The 12764-nt window shown below is 43.2% G+C and overlaps 1 protein-coding gene across 6 annotated transcripts in view; it reads right to left on the bottom strand.

The window, feature by feature from the left end:
* Positions 1–11097, bottom strand: part of tsc1b (TSC complex subunit 1b) — a 35215-nt gene extending 24118 nt beyond the window's left edge. For 2 of the 6 annotated variants that reach the window (XM_076284643.1, XM_076284648.1), the window contains exons 1-4: positions 11040–11091; positions 5381–10059; positions 4059–4162; positions 682–834 (exon numbers count right to left, since the gene is read on the bottom strand). In XM_076284643.1, coding sequence (XP_076140758.1) covers positions 682–834; positions 4059–4162; positions 5381–5489 — 366 coding nt within the window. In that variant the 5' untranslated portion in view covers positions 5490–10059; positions 11040–11091. Of the gene's footprint in view, positions 1–681; positions 835–4058; positions 4163–5380; positions 10992–11039 lie in introns of those variants that run through there. The other 4 variants (XM_076284645.1, XM_076284647.1, XM_076284646.1 and 1 more) reach the window with 4 other exon arrangements.
* Positions 11098–12764: the final 1667 nt, after the last annotated feature.

The following is a 12764-nucleotide window of genomic DNA, read 5'->3' as shown; positions in this document are numbered from 1 at the left end:
CAGTATAACTATGCAAACACAAAAATGCAAATACTATCCCTCCTTCTGAACTTTTGACATTTGCGTGGTAGAGTGACATCTACATACTAACGTACTTTCTTTCAGACAACCCTGTTATTTTGCTAGATGAGTCATGGCAAATATGTAAGACTCTTTTGTCAGTCATTATGTGTCCCTGTGCAGGATTTATTACAAAAGAGCACTTGAAAAGCCAGACGCTAGAAAGTACCAACGCACTGCTATTTTATATGCCTCTAATTTGCTGTCAGTGAATTGGGCTACTGGTGAGTCACACGGACTCTGCTGGCAGTGTCTGCACATTCAAACTGCCTTCACAATATTCGGATTAGATTTCTGACAGTTGACTTGAGCACTAATGAGCCAGTCAGCCTTCAAAAGTCAAGTGCAATTTTTGAGTCCAATTTCTTTCCCTTAGTCAAAGTAATCCTCCTGCCATAACACAAAATACACTTCCCCAGAACTGCACAACGTGATGCTGTTGACAAAAATGCATTCACAGAACTGTGATCGACTCTTCTGTTGTTGAATTACATAGACTGCATACTGATATTGATTGAGCAAAAGCTTAGGGACTCATTCAGTTGGGGGCACTGGGGCAGCCAAATAGCAGTTTACGACCACACTGGCAGGTGCTGGTCGGTCCCACCGTTCCCAGCATACCTTGAGGCATTTGAGGAGCGAGAGCAGCAGGGGGTAGCGGGCGATCTTGTGGATCCAGGACGGCTGCTTCCTGACTACGTGCCCCAGCAGGCTGAGTGTGGGCAACCTGCACGAGTGCTTGGCCATGCACTCGTTCATCTTATCCAGAAGGTGCTGCAATGGAGACACGCAACAGACATGCTCATCAGTTCTTTTCAAAAAATTATTTATTTTTACATAAAGTACCTAACTAACTAAACTAACTTACCCTCAGCTAAATTACACTTCAATTCCAGTTCAACTGGAGAACTAAATAAACATAATTTATTTCAAAATGTTCCATCACTATTCTATTTATTCTTTATTTTTGCAAGCTGTTGTCTGAACAGGATGTGCCAATATCATGAAATTAGATGTACCCTTAACCTAGGTTATAAACTTTTAGTTGAAGTATAATAATTAGTGAATAGCAGCTTATTAAACAATAGTGTGGCAATGTGGTGAAAAAAAAAATCTGGTTATCCTGACATCATCTTTATCACAACACTTCTATAAACAAATAAAAAAAACTCTCAAAAGAGACCATTATCCAAAGTAACATACCAATGAGACAATCACAATCAAACACAGATTTAGCATAGCAGAATACCTCGGAGTAAGAACTAAGTACTCTATGCATTTAATAAGACAAGGTGCAAAGCGTTCAGGAATGTGTGACATTGCCCAAAAGTGCATCTTAGGTGCAAATTAGACATGCTAGGGTGTTAAAGGTGTTCGGAGAGGACAGGCTCTCTGAAGAAATCAGTCTTCAAGAAATGTTTGAGAAGAGAGGGACGCCCCTGCTCTGACAGCATTTGGTAGCTTGTTCCACCATTGGGGAATCAGTCTGGACTAATGTCGCTTTGTGTGTAGGGATGGCAATGCCAGACCATGTTCCTTGGAGGGACACAGTGGTCAAGAGGGAGCATAAGCCTGTCTAATTGAGTTAAAGTAGATGGGTGCAGAACCAGAAATCCCTCTATTGGCAAGCATTAGTGACATGAATTTGATTCGGGTGGCAATGGGTAGCCAGTGATTTGAATCAAGGAGGTCATTCCGTGAGAGGAAACTGCCCTGATGAAACCCTTTCAATAGCATGATTGACACAAGGGTTCTCTTTTCTCGTGGTCACGCAACCTCTCAACTTCATTCTGAACTCAGAGATCACAGAGTGCAAAGGCAAAGTGCTGTATGCGGTGTTGTTCAATGTTAGTGAAAGTAAATGTGTGAAGCCGCTCAGCAGGTCAGATCCATTGCTGAAATTAATGGGGTTGTCTGATGTGATGTGACACATTCCCACCAAGTTTCCCACCAGAAATCACACCTTGAGTTTTTGCATAATACTGGACACAGATAAGCAGACAAATAAACCACAATGAAAACATCCTTGCCAATATCCTTTATTCCTTAGACATCCTTGGCAGAGGTAATAATCCCAGAGCAAACTGTCATAACATTCCATGACACCAACCCAGCCACCTGATTAAATAAAGACGGTTAGGCTAAACAAGCACCTGTAACTGTGGCCACCAGCAGATGTCTGTACTGCAGTAGAACCATATTAGATCACAATGGAAAATTTAAGTTAACTCATAATCCTGTGACTCAGCTGTGAACATGGCAATCAGAAACTGCTTAAGACTGTAAACTGAATCCTGATGACATTGTGAGGCCTTCAGGGATACAGTGATGACACATTACAACCCTGTAAAGAAGGTCTGCCATTGCTGGCTCCCACCGTCAGGCAGACATGCCTCAAAGGGACAGGCTGACTGGAGACGCCAGCCAATGCAATACTGGATGATTAGAGCTCAGCTGCAGGTGATGCTGTCTGCAGAGTTAGCTGCTGTGCCACGATCACATCATAAAAAGTGATGTAGTGGAAATTTACCTTGGAAGAAACATGTGGGTGTTTTTTTTTTTTTTCTGCCACGGGTCGCTGTCCCAGACACAATCTTCGTGTCTCCCTGTGTCTTTTTAGATCCTGTGCTGGCCTTAATGAGTATGAGATCATTTCTCATTTAAAGGGTCATTGGGTGGCCATTGGCGAGTGGGCTGCAAAGCAGAAGCGATACTAAAGTGTAAAGGTGCAGCGCTAAGCGCTAACCCGCGGTTTCATCGCCTCTCCAGCGGAGATGAGGATGTATTCATGCTGATTGGGTGGGCTCCGAAACGCACTCAACCTGATTGGTACGGATGGGAGCACACGCCCACTCGCTCCCCCTTGCACTCTCAAAGCAACAGGAGACAGGCGAGCCGAAGGCCCTCTGACGTAGGCTTGCTGTGCAACAGAGCGGAGTACAAGGACCACATAACAGCGTGCGTCAGATAATGGGGCAGTGAGGGGAAGAAACATAAGTGATTGTTCAAGGATCCAAATCTGGATTTCAAATAAACATCAGGGTCTGAGATCAGTGTTCATCGTTCCACTTCTATGGCATTTAAAAAGGTGAATAGCCTATTTGTGGGGGGAAAGGTGTCAACCGGATGGCTAAACCAGCCATGTGTGAGCCCACTGCATGGTTGGTTGTCTGAAGAGGATTTTTATTGAAGATTAATAACAGTGCCATGGCCGCACTGTGCAAACAACTCACTGCCTCAACAACTCTCCTCACAATAAACCAACTGTAACTACAATCACAACAGTGTACATGAAGGGCACTTGCTTTGTGCTCATGTAGGTGAAAGTTCTTGGCTGTCTGCTTGGATCAATGCACAGATTCATCACGACAACATGTGTTAGTTTGTACTATGTTGATAATGTTAATCTCCACAGAGGAAGCGGTATTCATCATAAAACAGTTTCCACTCAAATGCGTAACTGTTGCATCTGCAAATACTGAGAAATGGTTCCTTGAAAGGTGAAACCTCTACTTGACTCATTATTTCGACACAAACAACAAACAGTTTGCTCAAGCTCTAAAGGGCTCTTCACACCTCAAAACCACTGGCTGACAGCCATGAAATCCACTTCAAATGTTTCTGCACAGATCCTTTTAACAGGGGAGTCTAGGTAGAACCAGAATCTTCTATGTAGTCCAAAAAGGCTGCCAGGTTTACAACATGTCAGAATTACACAACCTTAATCCTTGCAGAGCAGAGCACACTGGTTTACTGCTATATTAATTCACTGACTTTTCACACTGAAGAGCAGCACCTTGGTTCTCCAAGCACAACAATGCAATAATGCAAATGTTATTCTTCCTACCAATAAATACATCTAGTCAAGCCTTTGGCATCATAAAAGCAGTTTGTGAATCATGATGCATTGGCTAAAAAGCTCTTTGTATATTTTCACCTGACCAGGATTGGCAGCATAACATAAGCAAGATCATTAGAATTATACATTGTCTTCAAACCTTATCGTGTGGCTCTCGCACTGAGGACAGGATGTGCATGGCCTGGGAAGAGTTGGTCTCCAGGAAGTAGTCCACAAGACTGTTAAGTAGCACCGACCCTCGCTCTGGAAGAGAAATGAAATAAATCAGTGGTCCTAATGAAAAAGTTTGAAAACTGTGAGGTGTTATTATTATTATAAATTAACAAGGATAACCCCTGTCCAAACTGGCCCTTGGCAAAACTGACAGGGCAAACAGCCAGGAATTGGATGGTTTTAACAAGTCTGTTATATTGACACAGATGGCGCATCATGAGTCTTTGGCCACATGCACTCAATCAAAACTTTTGGAAGCAGAAGGGGCACACAAACCTATCAGTTCCCAGTCCAGAGTCGTTTGTTTGAGCATTTGACAGACACTGGCATCATTCAGAAACAAGATGGATGAGTATGTACCCAACTTCCCCCCCTTCAACCCTTTAGTACATTACCCATAACCCAAGGTAAGCTACACGTTTAGCCTACTATAAGCATAGACACTGCAGTGGCAGGTAACACATTCAACAATTCAAGACCCCTTTTCGCAAATGGATCTTTACAAGTATTTAAAGGTTCACCATCTCAAAGTAATGGGCAAATAATGAAGGCACTTCAAAACACAAAAAGACTGGCCTATACACTTTAATGCCAAAGTGTTCAATGAAAGACAAATGCAATATCATTTGTTGAGCAAGTGTTAATGCACTTCCTTTAAGTTACTTTGGACTAAAACATTCTACCTAAATAAAAGCATATGGAACATGTCACCAGTCACTGTCAAATTCAATGGCTTATAAATAGATCCTATCAAGTTGTCATGTGCTTGTATGGGCTATATGCATCCATATTGAATAATACAAGTTGGTATATACGGGCTAAAAACCACCATTGTGCTGAACCTGCTGATGAATACTCTTCACCACAATTATCTCTCCAAGAAACAGAAAACAACCCTTTCTAGAGGGACCCAAGGTCTCTGCCATAATAACTGGGTGGCAAATTTGAGCACTGTTTCTAGGAGGCATGACATTTCTCACCAACTGCAAGTGCAGTTCCACCTTAAAAGCCAACAGCTGCATCTCAATCTCCCTGCAGAGGAGTGGGTGTTCAAAGTCACAGAGCTCCTACACAGTATTTCCCTAGTGTGACATTCAACTGAAATCATCGCCGCGTTTCAGGGAGCGGCTCAATACCCAACACCCACACTGTCAGAAAGAAGGTTTATAGGCATCGGAGTACATCCTTTAAACCCCTAGCCTGAGCAAAAAAAAAACAAAGAGAGCCCTAGACCCGTTTCTTTCTTACCTGAGCTGAGGTGTTCGTTGATGAGCCCCTTGATCTCCTCCAGCTGACTTATGTCGGAGGACTCCAGGAGAGGGAGCAGGTCCCCCACGTTGGGCTGCTCCCGGGCCATGGTGGAGGCGGATGTGGAGTGTGGGGTGTCAGGGCAACGGACGCCACTCCCAGACACAACAGCCGAGGGGCAGGGGTGTGAGGCGCGGGACGAGGGGAGGGGAGGGGAAAGGGGGGAGGGGGAGGATCGGCTCAGTCGCGGTCACAACACCCTCCGGTCCTGCGGCGCCGGGGTCCCGAGGCCGCCTGCCGAAACAGTCTCCTGGCACCACTGGGAGAGGAGGAGGGGAAGATGGGTGAGGTTAAGTCCACGTCCCCATTTCCAATTCATTCCCTTCCTGACCCCTCATTTGGACTCACCATATGCTTTTGAGTCCAGAAAATATCCTGCAGGCAGGGCGTAGATAAATACCAAAAGATAAACACCATTACAGTACAGCCCCAGAATAAACAATATAAAATCCAGTTCCACTTAGACTGTAGACACTTATGTCATGTGTAAATATGAATAAACATAAAACTTAAACACAGCAGCTGAAGTTTGTGATCACACAGAGGGAATAAAACAAATAATTGGGTGCAGCTATGAAAATTAGTTATGATAGCACGATAGTGATCCTTTAAGTTGCTGAAACTGAGATATTACAGCATTTTTCTGACAAAGAACTGCAACACAGAAAATAATCCTGCATCTGGATCATGAGGATGTGGTAAATCTGGAAAAACCAAGGTTATTCGAACCGGTACTTTTGAAGTCATGTTATCGAGCATGCATGCGCGCGCGCGCACACACACACACACACACACACCATATTACAATACACTCCACCTATGAGGGAGAGGATGGAAACATATTCTAGTTATTTTCTTAGATTCTTACTGATCTATCCAAGTTTTTAATTAAATTACCTGATGAAACCGCTGATGTAACTTGAAGGCAAGTTAAAAAAAACCAAGCAGACTTTGGATCAGAGCCTGTTTAGAAAATCAAAGCACCCTTAGACTTCAACTTAGCCCATTTTATAAGGCATATCAGGTAGGAAGACACCCCCTCAAATGAACTCAAGGGACAATCCATCAAAAATAGTATATCAAGCCTGTATTTCAACAGAGCACAAAAGACATGACAAACAAGCATTAATGTAACCATAACATATCACTAGAGCGCAAAAATTGAAGAAGACAACAGTGAATGTCATCCTAAAACACAAGTCTGTCTACACCTCTTCAGTGAGATGACCGTCATGTATTAAGGCCGTTGTATGCTTCTGCATCGAATCAACAACGTAGCCCCACAGAGCCCTCCACGTCGGCGTGTACCCCAGCCAAGCCCTCCGCCGTCGCCTGACGCACACCTCCAAAAATATTTTAACCTAGCGTTGAGGCGATGCAGACTACAAGGACTGTGATTGGTCCACTGGCCCTGTATGTTGAGCCAGCTGCTTCAAGTAGCCTACTGTGGGGAGTAGCAACATGTTAGTTCACTGACATTAGCTTTGTAAATAAACTCAGACATATTTTGGTTACAATGACGGGGTTATCCAATTGCAAAGTGTTGATTTGTCAGTAATGTTTTGAAATCAACACTTTGCCAGCAAGCAGTACTTTGTGGGCAGTTGTGGAAAGTTTGCCTGCTAACATAACATAAACAGGCTGGCAGACACCTTGCAAATAACCTCGGACTTATTTTCTTGTTATAGTAACTACTATTCATTGGTGTCTATTTCTTGATAACTTTTACAAAATCTAAGCAAGAAAAGGCCAAAAAATAAGATTAATATTTCAGCACGACAATCTATGGTGTTTGCCATTCTGACTATTGTTTCGGTGGTGAGCGACACTGACACAGGAGACGCAGCACTTCGAAAGATTCACACTGCGTAGTCACTGCGTGGAGTCGAGGCAGAAGCATAAAACAGCCTTTAGGCTGCAGCCCATATGTGCAATCAATGGGTGTGAATTTGGTTGATTGGACAATCCAACCGAAACAAAGTCCAGTTACAAAGAAAAAAATGCTGCCATGAGATCTGTGGTTTTATTTCCTTTATCGATAAGCTTTGCTATGCTAATTCCTCTCCTCTTGGTTAAACAGTACCCTCCAGCTGAATACATTTTCTTAGATTTGTGGCTTAATGGGGATAAATGCACTCACAGCATGGAAGGAAAGAATCACCGCACTAATGGGTCTGGTGAGACACAATGGGAGCAAATCCACTTGCACGGTCCAAATGATTTTGTTTGGCCCTTAAACTAATGAACAAGAGCTGGCTATTCTCAATAGCCAAGCATGCATCGGGGGTCAGTGGGTTCCTTAATCTCGACTGAATATTCATTTTGTCCAGCATGGATTAGTCCAGTGTGTGTTTGTGACCAAACATGAGGATTGAAACCAGAGGACAGTAACCCTTTCAAAAGAGTGACCCTTTCAAACGCAGCCTTGGTTTTTTCCCCTAGTCTCTGCTTCAACACAGCTAGAGCCGATCACCTTTACCGAATGGAGTGGGAACAATGCGGGCTTTTGAGGATGCTTCATGGGTCGTGAGTGGGTAGGGTGGGGTTAGGGTTGGGAGCAGCGTCCCAACGTCCCAACTCACCCTCGGAGCCCATTAGGGCCCAGTCACACATTCAAATGCAGACTGACAGCGCCGTGGCATTCACAATAACAAAATAATCTGCCCTCTCATGCCAGGCCGGCTTCCTAGTGGGCATTTAGCGAATGCCGTTAGCAGGAACAGGTATTCCAAAGGCATGACGTGACTCCCTGCCTGCTGATTCAGCTAGCTGGAGGGGGGGGGCTGGGGGATTGGAAGCCCTCCTCACTGGATTGACATCCAGCACGCTTCAACGATCAACAGCTATCACAACTCCCACTGATCTTTGGCACAGTTAACACTTTCTCATCCTTTCCAACATTTGTGAAATTTGTGAAATCTACCAGGGGTGATTCTAATTCTAATTCTAATTCTAGATTCTAATTTCAATACCAGTGGAGGTTACTTCACTGATGGCAGTTGTAAATTAAAGCCATGGCATCTAATCAGGATTTTTTTTTCATATGATGTACAAAATCCAAGTATCCTAACCTATGTGCAGGGAAACTTTTTTAAACATCAACAGCAACAAAGCAGCTGAACACAAACCAAGTATGCTATATAATCTCCTGTGTGACCACCTCTCAGCTGTGAGCACCCATAAGAAAGGTGTGTGAACTTTGTGTAAAACCTCAAAAACTAGCTAGAGAAAAAAACATCCAGATGGCAGCGGGTGGTGGGAAGGCGGTAAGGAGGAGGTGGTGGGGGGGGAGCTAGGCAGCCACACAGGAGTCATGGGAGCACACAGCAAGAAAATAATCCCAATCTGTTCTCCTGATCCGGGCCGGCCGTTTCCCCATGCAGCTCCACTGCAGCCAGGACAGTGAGACGAGGAGGGGGGCACTGAAGCGTGAAGAAGCCCACACTCTTGGGCCGGGATGGGACGTGATGGAGCGGAGGGGAGGGTGGGGGTGTGGTGGGGAGAGGGGGGCTGAGCTGTGGGTGAAAGTGATCTTTACTTGTGGTGACACCCCCGCGATCGCTGCCTCAAAGTGCCCACTCTACTAAATCTTTTCCTCCTGACAAGACAGCATAAATAACTTCTGACTGACAGGCCATTATCCCAACGATCCGCATGTGTGCAACAGCACACACCAAAACAAGTTGGCCATCATCTGCAAAATCAGCCTGGTGCACATTTGTCAAAGAATGACGATTCAGTTCATGAATGTATTGCTGGTAACCTTTTCCCATACTTTCATGAATGCACTGATGGTAACTTTGTATATTTCTTGCAATCCACCAATTATTGTTAGGCTTCATTAACTGAAAAGCATTACTATACATACAAAATAAAAAAAGAAATCATTATAGTTCAAACAGAAATGGGCTGCCTGATTTCCAGAAGATGCTGCGCTTGATTTCGGTTTGCTGCTTTCTATGTCTCCCAATATCATGCAGTACTGTGCAAAAGAATGTGCTTGTCAGATCCCACCCACATGGTTACTTCCACTGAAGCAGTGCATAGCGGAAAAAGGCTATCCCAGCACAGAGTCAAGATTCAAGAACCTGATAGCATTAAGCAGGCAACACACAAATTCTTAAAAAAAAAAACACCTCCTTAATTAATTTAACCACATGAGCAGCTGACATCTCTAGTAAATATTTCACTGGCATGAGGCATGGGTCACTTTAACACCACTGGACCTCCATCTCTGGGAGGATTAGTTGAAGAATGAGTGTTCTGTGGTGCTGACAGATTCTGACAGGCAAGCACAGCTGGAGGACAACACTCAGTGAAGACAAGCCTTCTTCGGTCACAATCAATCAAAACTCCTCCCTGCCAAAGCAGAAGAGAGCCCCAATGTGAAGCATAAGACAAGAGACACATGAAGTTGGTTGGTTTGATACATTCATATGCCGACTCCTAAATGAGGGAGTGAACAGTGACACAAACAGAAACAAATGTTACCGTGACCTTCGGGCATAGCAGCCACACATCACCCGGTATAGGACATACAAAGAGGCCTTATGTTGCCTGTGCACCTCCATGCAAACGCTGGAAATTGCATTTGGCTCTGTGTGAGTTGGTAAATGACACTGCAAGGAGTTTTGTTAATTAGTGGTTGAATAGTATGGCTGTAAACACCAACATTAGTAGATAAAGCGCTAATATAACACAACGTGGAAATCTGTGGATGTAAAGAAAGATAGCAGGCTACCGTGCTATGTGAGTCCTCTAAGAAAAATAGTCCGTATTCAATGAATGGTAGGTTACACTTTGATGCTGTAGATTCAGATGTAGATTAGGATTACTACGTCACTTTCAAATCTTACTGGATTGGGCTAAATTATAATGTAATGTGTTGTCAGCGTAGCTAAGGGAAAAAGCTGCCACTTCCTAAAACTGTCCGTAAAACGGTCTATGTACAATTAACGTGGAGAGTTCGGTTTGAACTGTGCAGCGAGCTAATGCTGCTGTGCAGCTATGACGCTGCGTTAAAAAGCTCGCGGTTTCGAAAAGTGATGACTGCAAAAATGGGGCGATTATCATATATTGCTCTAGATGAAAAATAAGTTTAAGGCGTGGTAATAAGACTGCGTATGCCTGTCACTGTGTAATACAAATGCTCTATATACACAGAGCGACTTGATTAACTGCTGTGGCTAGATTGCTAGCGTTCTCGCTAGCAATCTGGAATGACCACTGCTTGGCGTAAACAACTCCGGAGAACAATGGGGATCGTTGGCCAAACTAACCCCTTCGGCTTATTACGCGTATGCTTTGCTAAATCTTTCCGATACACACATGCATCTGCAGGACATCACACGACTTACATATTTCCACAACGCCAGAAGTCAAAAACTAAGATAGCTGAAGCTACCAAACTGTAATTCGCCGCCAGTCCCTACACCAGGCATTATAATCGTGCGCTTTGTACAAAAAAAATGATATCCTTTGTCAGTCACTGTCGAGGTCAGAAAATCCACTTTCCTATTCAGATTTATCATTATGAGTGACACAGCATTGGAAAATTTGCAATGCATCTTTAAATACATGAATAAATAAACCTGTTTACCTGTTAGAGTAACTGCACTCCACAGGGCGCCGCCATCTTGAACACCTCACACCCCTCCCTCTGCAATTACCCTCCGCCGTCGTTGAGGCAAAGTAATCCCTGATTACACTGTAGTGTGTTTGTTCATTCTAAGAACGCGGTCTTTTTTTAAACTTATTTTACATCTTTCATCTAAAAAATAAAACCGTTCGCCACTTTAGGCTATTTAGAAATATGTAGCTGACGAACTTCAGATGAAATTCTAAAAACATGATTGTTTTTCTGCAAAGTGAAGGGATCTGCCTAGTGTAATGCGGTTTTCGCGTGACTCAGGAGCTGGGCGCATGCGCCACGTGAGATTCTCAGAAGGCTGCAAAACACATGAAACTGCATGCCTTTTAGGATAAATGTGATGTGACAAGTCTGTTAGGCAACTGTGTGCATTACACTTTAAAAATGCCAAAATACCAATGCTTTAAATTCCGTTTAACATGATTTTCAGATATTTCTGGCACCAGCTGACCAGTAGCCATATGATACTATATTTGTGTGTGCTTTCCTCACTTAATAGGCTACATTTTATTCCTACAGATCCAACATTAATCACATGTTTGGTAAACAAATTGCTCAACAGTGTAGTTGGATTTCAGGATCAGGTGTAATCAGAAATCTACAGACAGATAGACTGAAGATGTGAATTCCAGTAGGCCTAAGATAGCTATGGCAGGTGGCACTCTTCTTCCTTTGGCCCCTCGTATATTGCAAGAAGCCAGGAGGCTCTGTCGCACTCCCCCCACCCTACCCTAACTCTTGCGGATACAGACAAATATTTGAGAGTAAATTTGTCTGTTGTTGCAGACAGAAGCACTGCACACATGGACACATATGCACACATCTGCATAGATACAGACACACACACTGCATGCAAAAATCTAGACATACAGCTAATAATATATGATATATAAATAAATATTAAGAAATCAGTGGCAGTCATGTTTGTAGTCTAGGTCTGCATTATTCTAAGTCAGACAGGACAGGAGTAAAACAGAGGCCTTTGAGACTTATCTTCTCTTACGAGACCTAATGTACCTCTGTCCATGATGAAGTGGTCATCTCGACTATAAAGAAATAAATATACATCAGGTCTATGTGTGTTTTAAGTTCAAAGACAATGACCACTAATCACACCATTTACAAACCTCAGTTGCCTAAAAACAAGCTATAAAGCACAAAGTAGGATACGTTCACAACTCCGGTTTGATTTTCAGTCATCATAAAAAATTACTGTCTAAAAATAGCGCTAATTAGATTTTCTGATAAATTTTACAACGCCAAAGCACATCTCCTCAATTTTGTTTGAGATGGTCTTCCTCCCTTCAGCCTCACGGAGGCTTCAATCTGTGCTCACTGATTGATTCGAAGTTTACAGAGATCAAACACCCCCATCTAGTGGAGAATATAATTCATGGCATTTCAATGCTGAACATTGTTGGTGCTTTGATGTGTTCAAGGAAGACATTATGCAGGGTAGATAATAAGCTATGACCGAAATCTTACTAAGACCTAGGCTAAAACTATTCATTATCTTGACCTAGGCCTAAATGTCGAGCAACTTACTATGTGGATATGTTTTATCTTGACTTTGTTGACTAAAACGCTACTCTCAAAAGACCACAATCTAAATATGGCTATGACATAAAAAATGTTGCCTGATTACCATAACAAACATCCATAACACTACTGCAC

The sequence above is a fragment of the Alosa pseudoharengus genome, unplaced genomic scaffold, assembly GCF_046254945.1.
Source record: "Alosa pseudoharengus isolate Yale_2024_CS ecotype anadromous, Long Island Sound unplaced genomic scaffold, YU_APseudo_1.1 YU_APseudo_1.1_scf_14, whole genome shotgun sequence".
In the NCBI taxonomy this organism is placed as follows: domain Eukaryota; kingdom Metazoa; phylum Chordata; class Actinopteri; order Clupeiformes; family Clupeidae; genus Alosa; species Alosa pseudoharengus.
The sequence above is the reverse complement of the archived record's forward strand: the minus strand, read 5'-3'. Positions and strand labels throughout refer to the sequence as shown.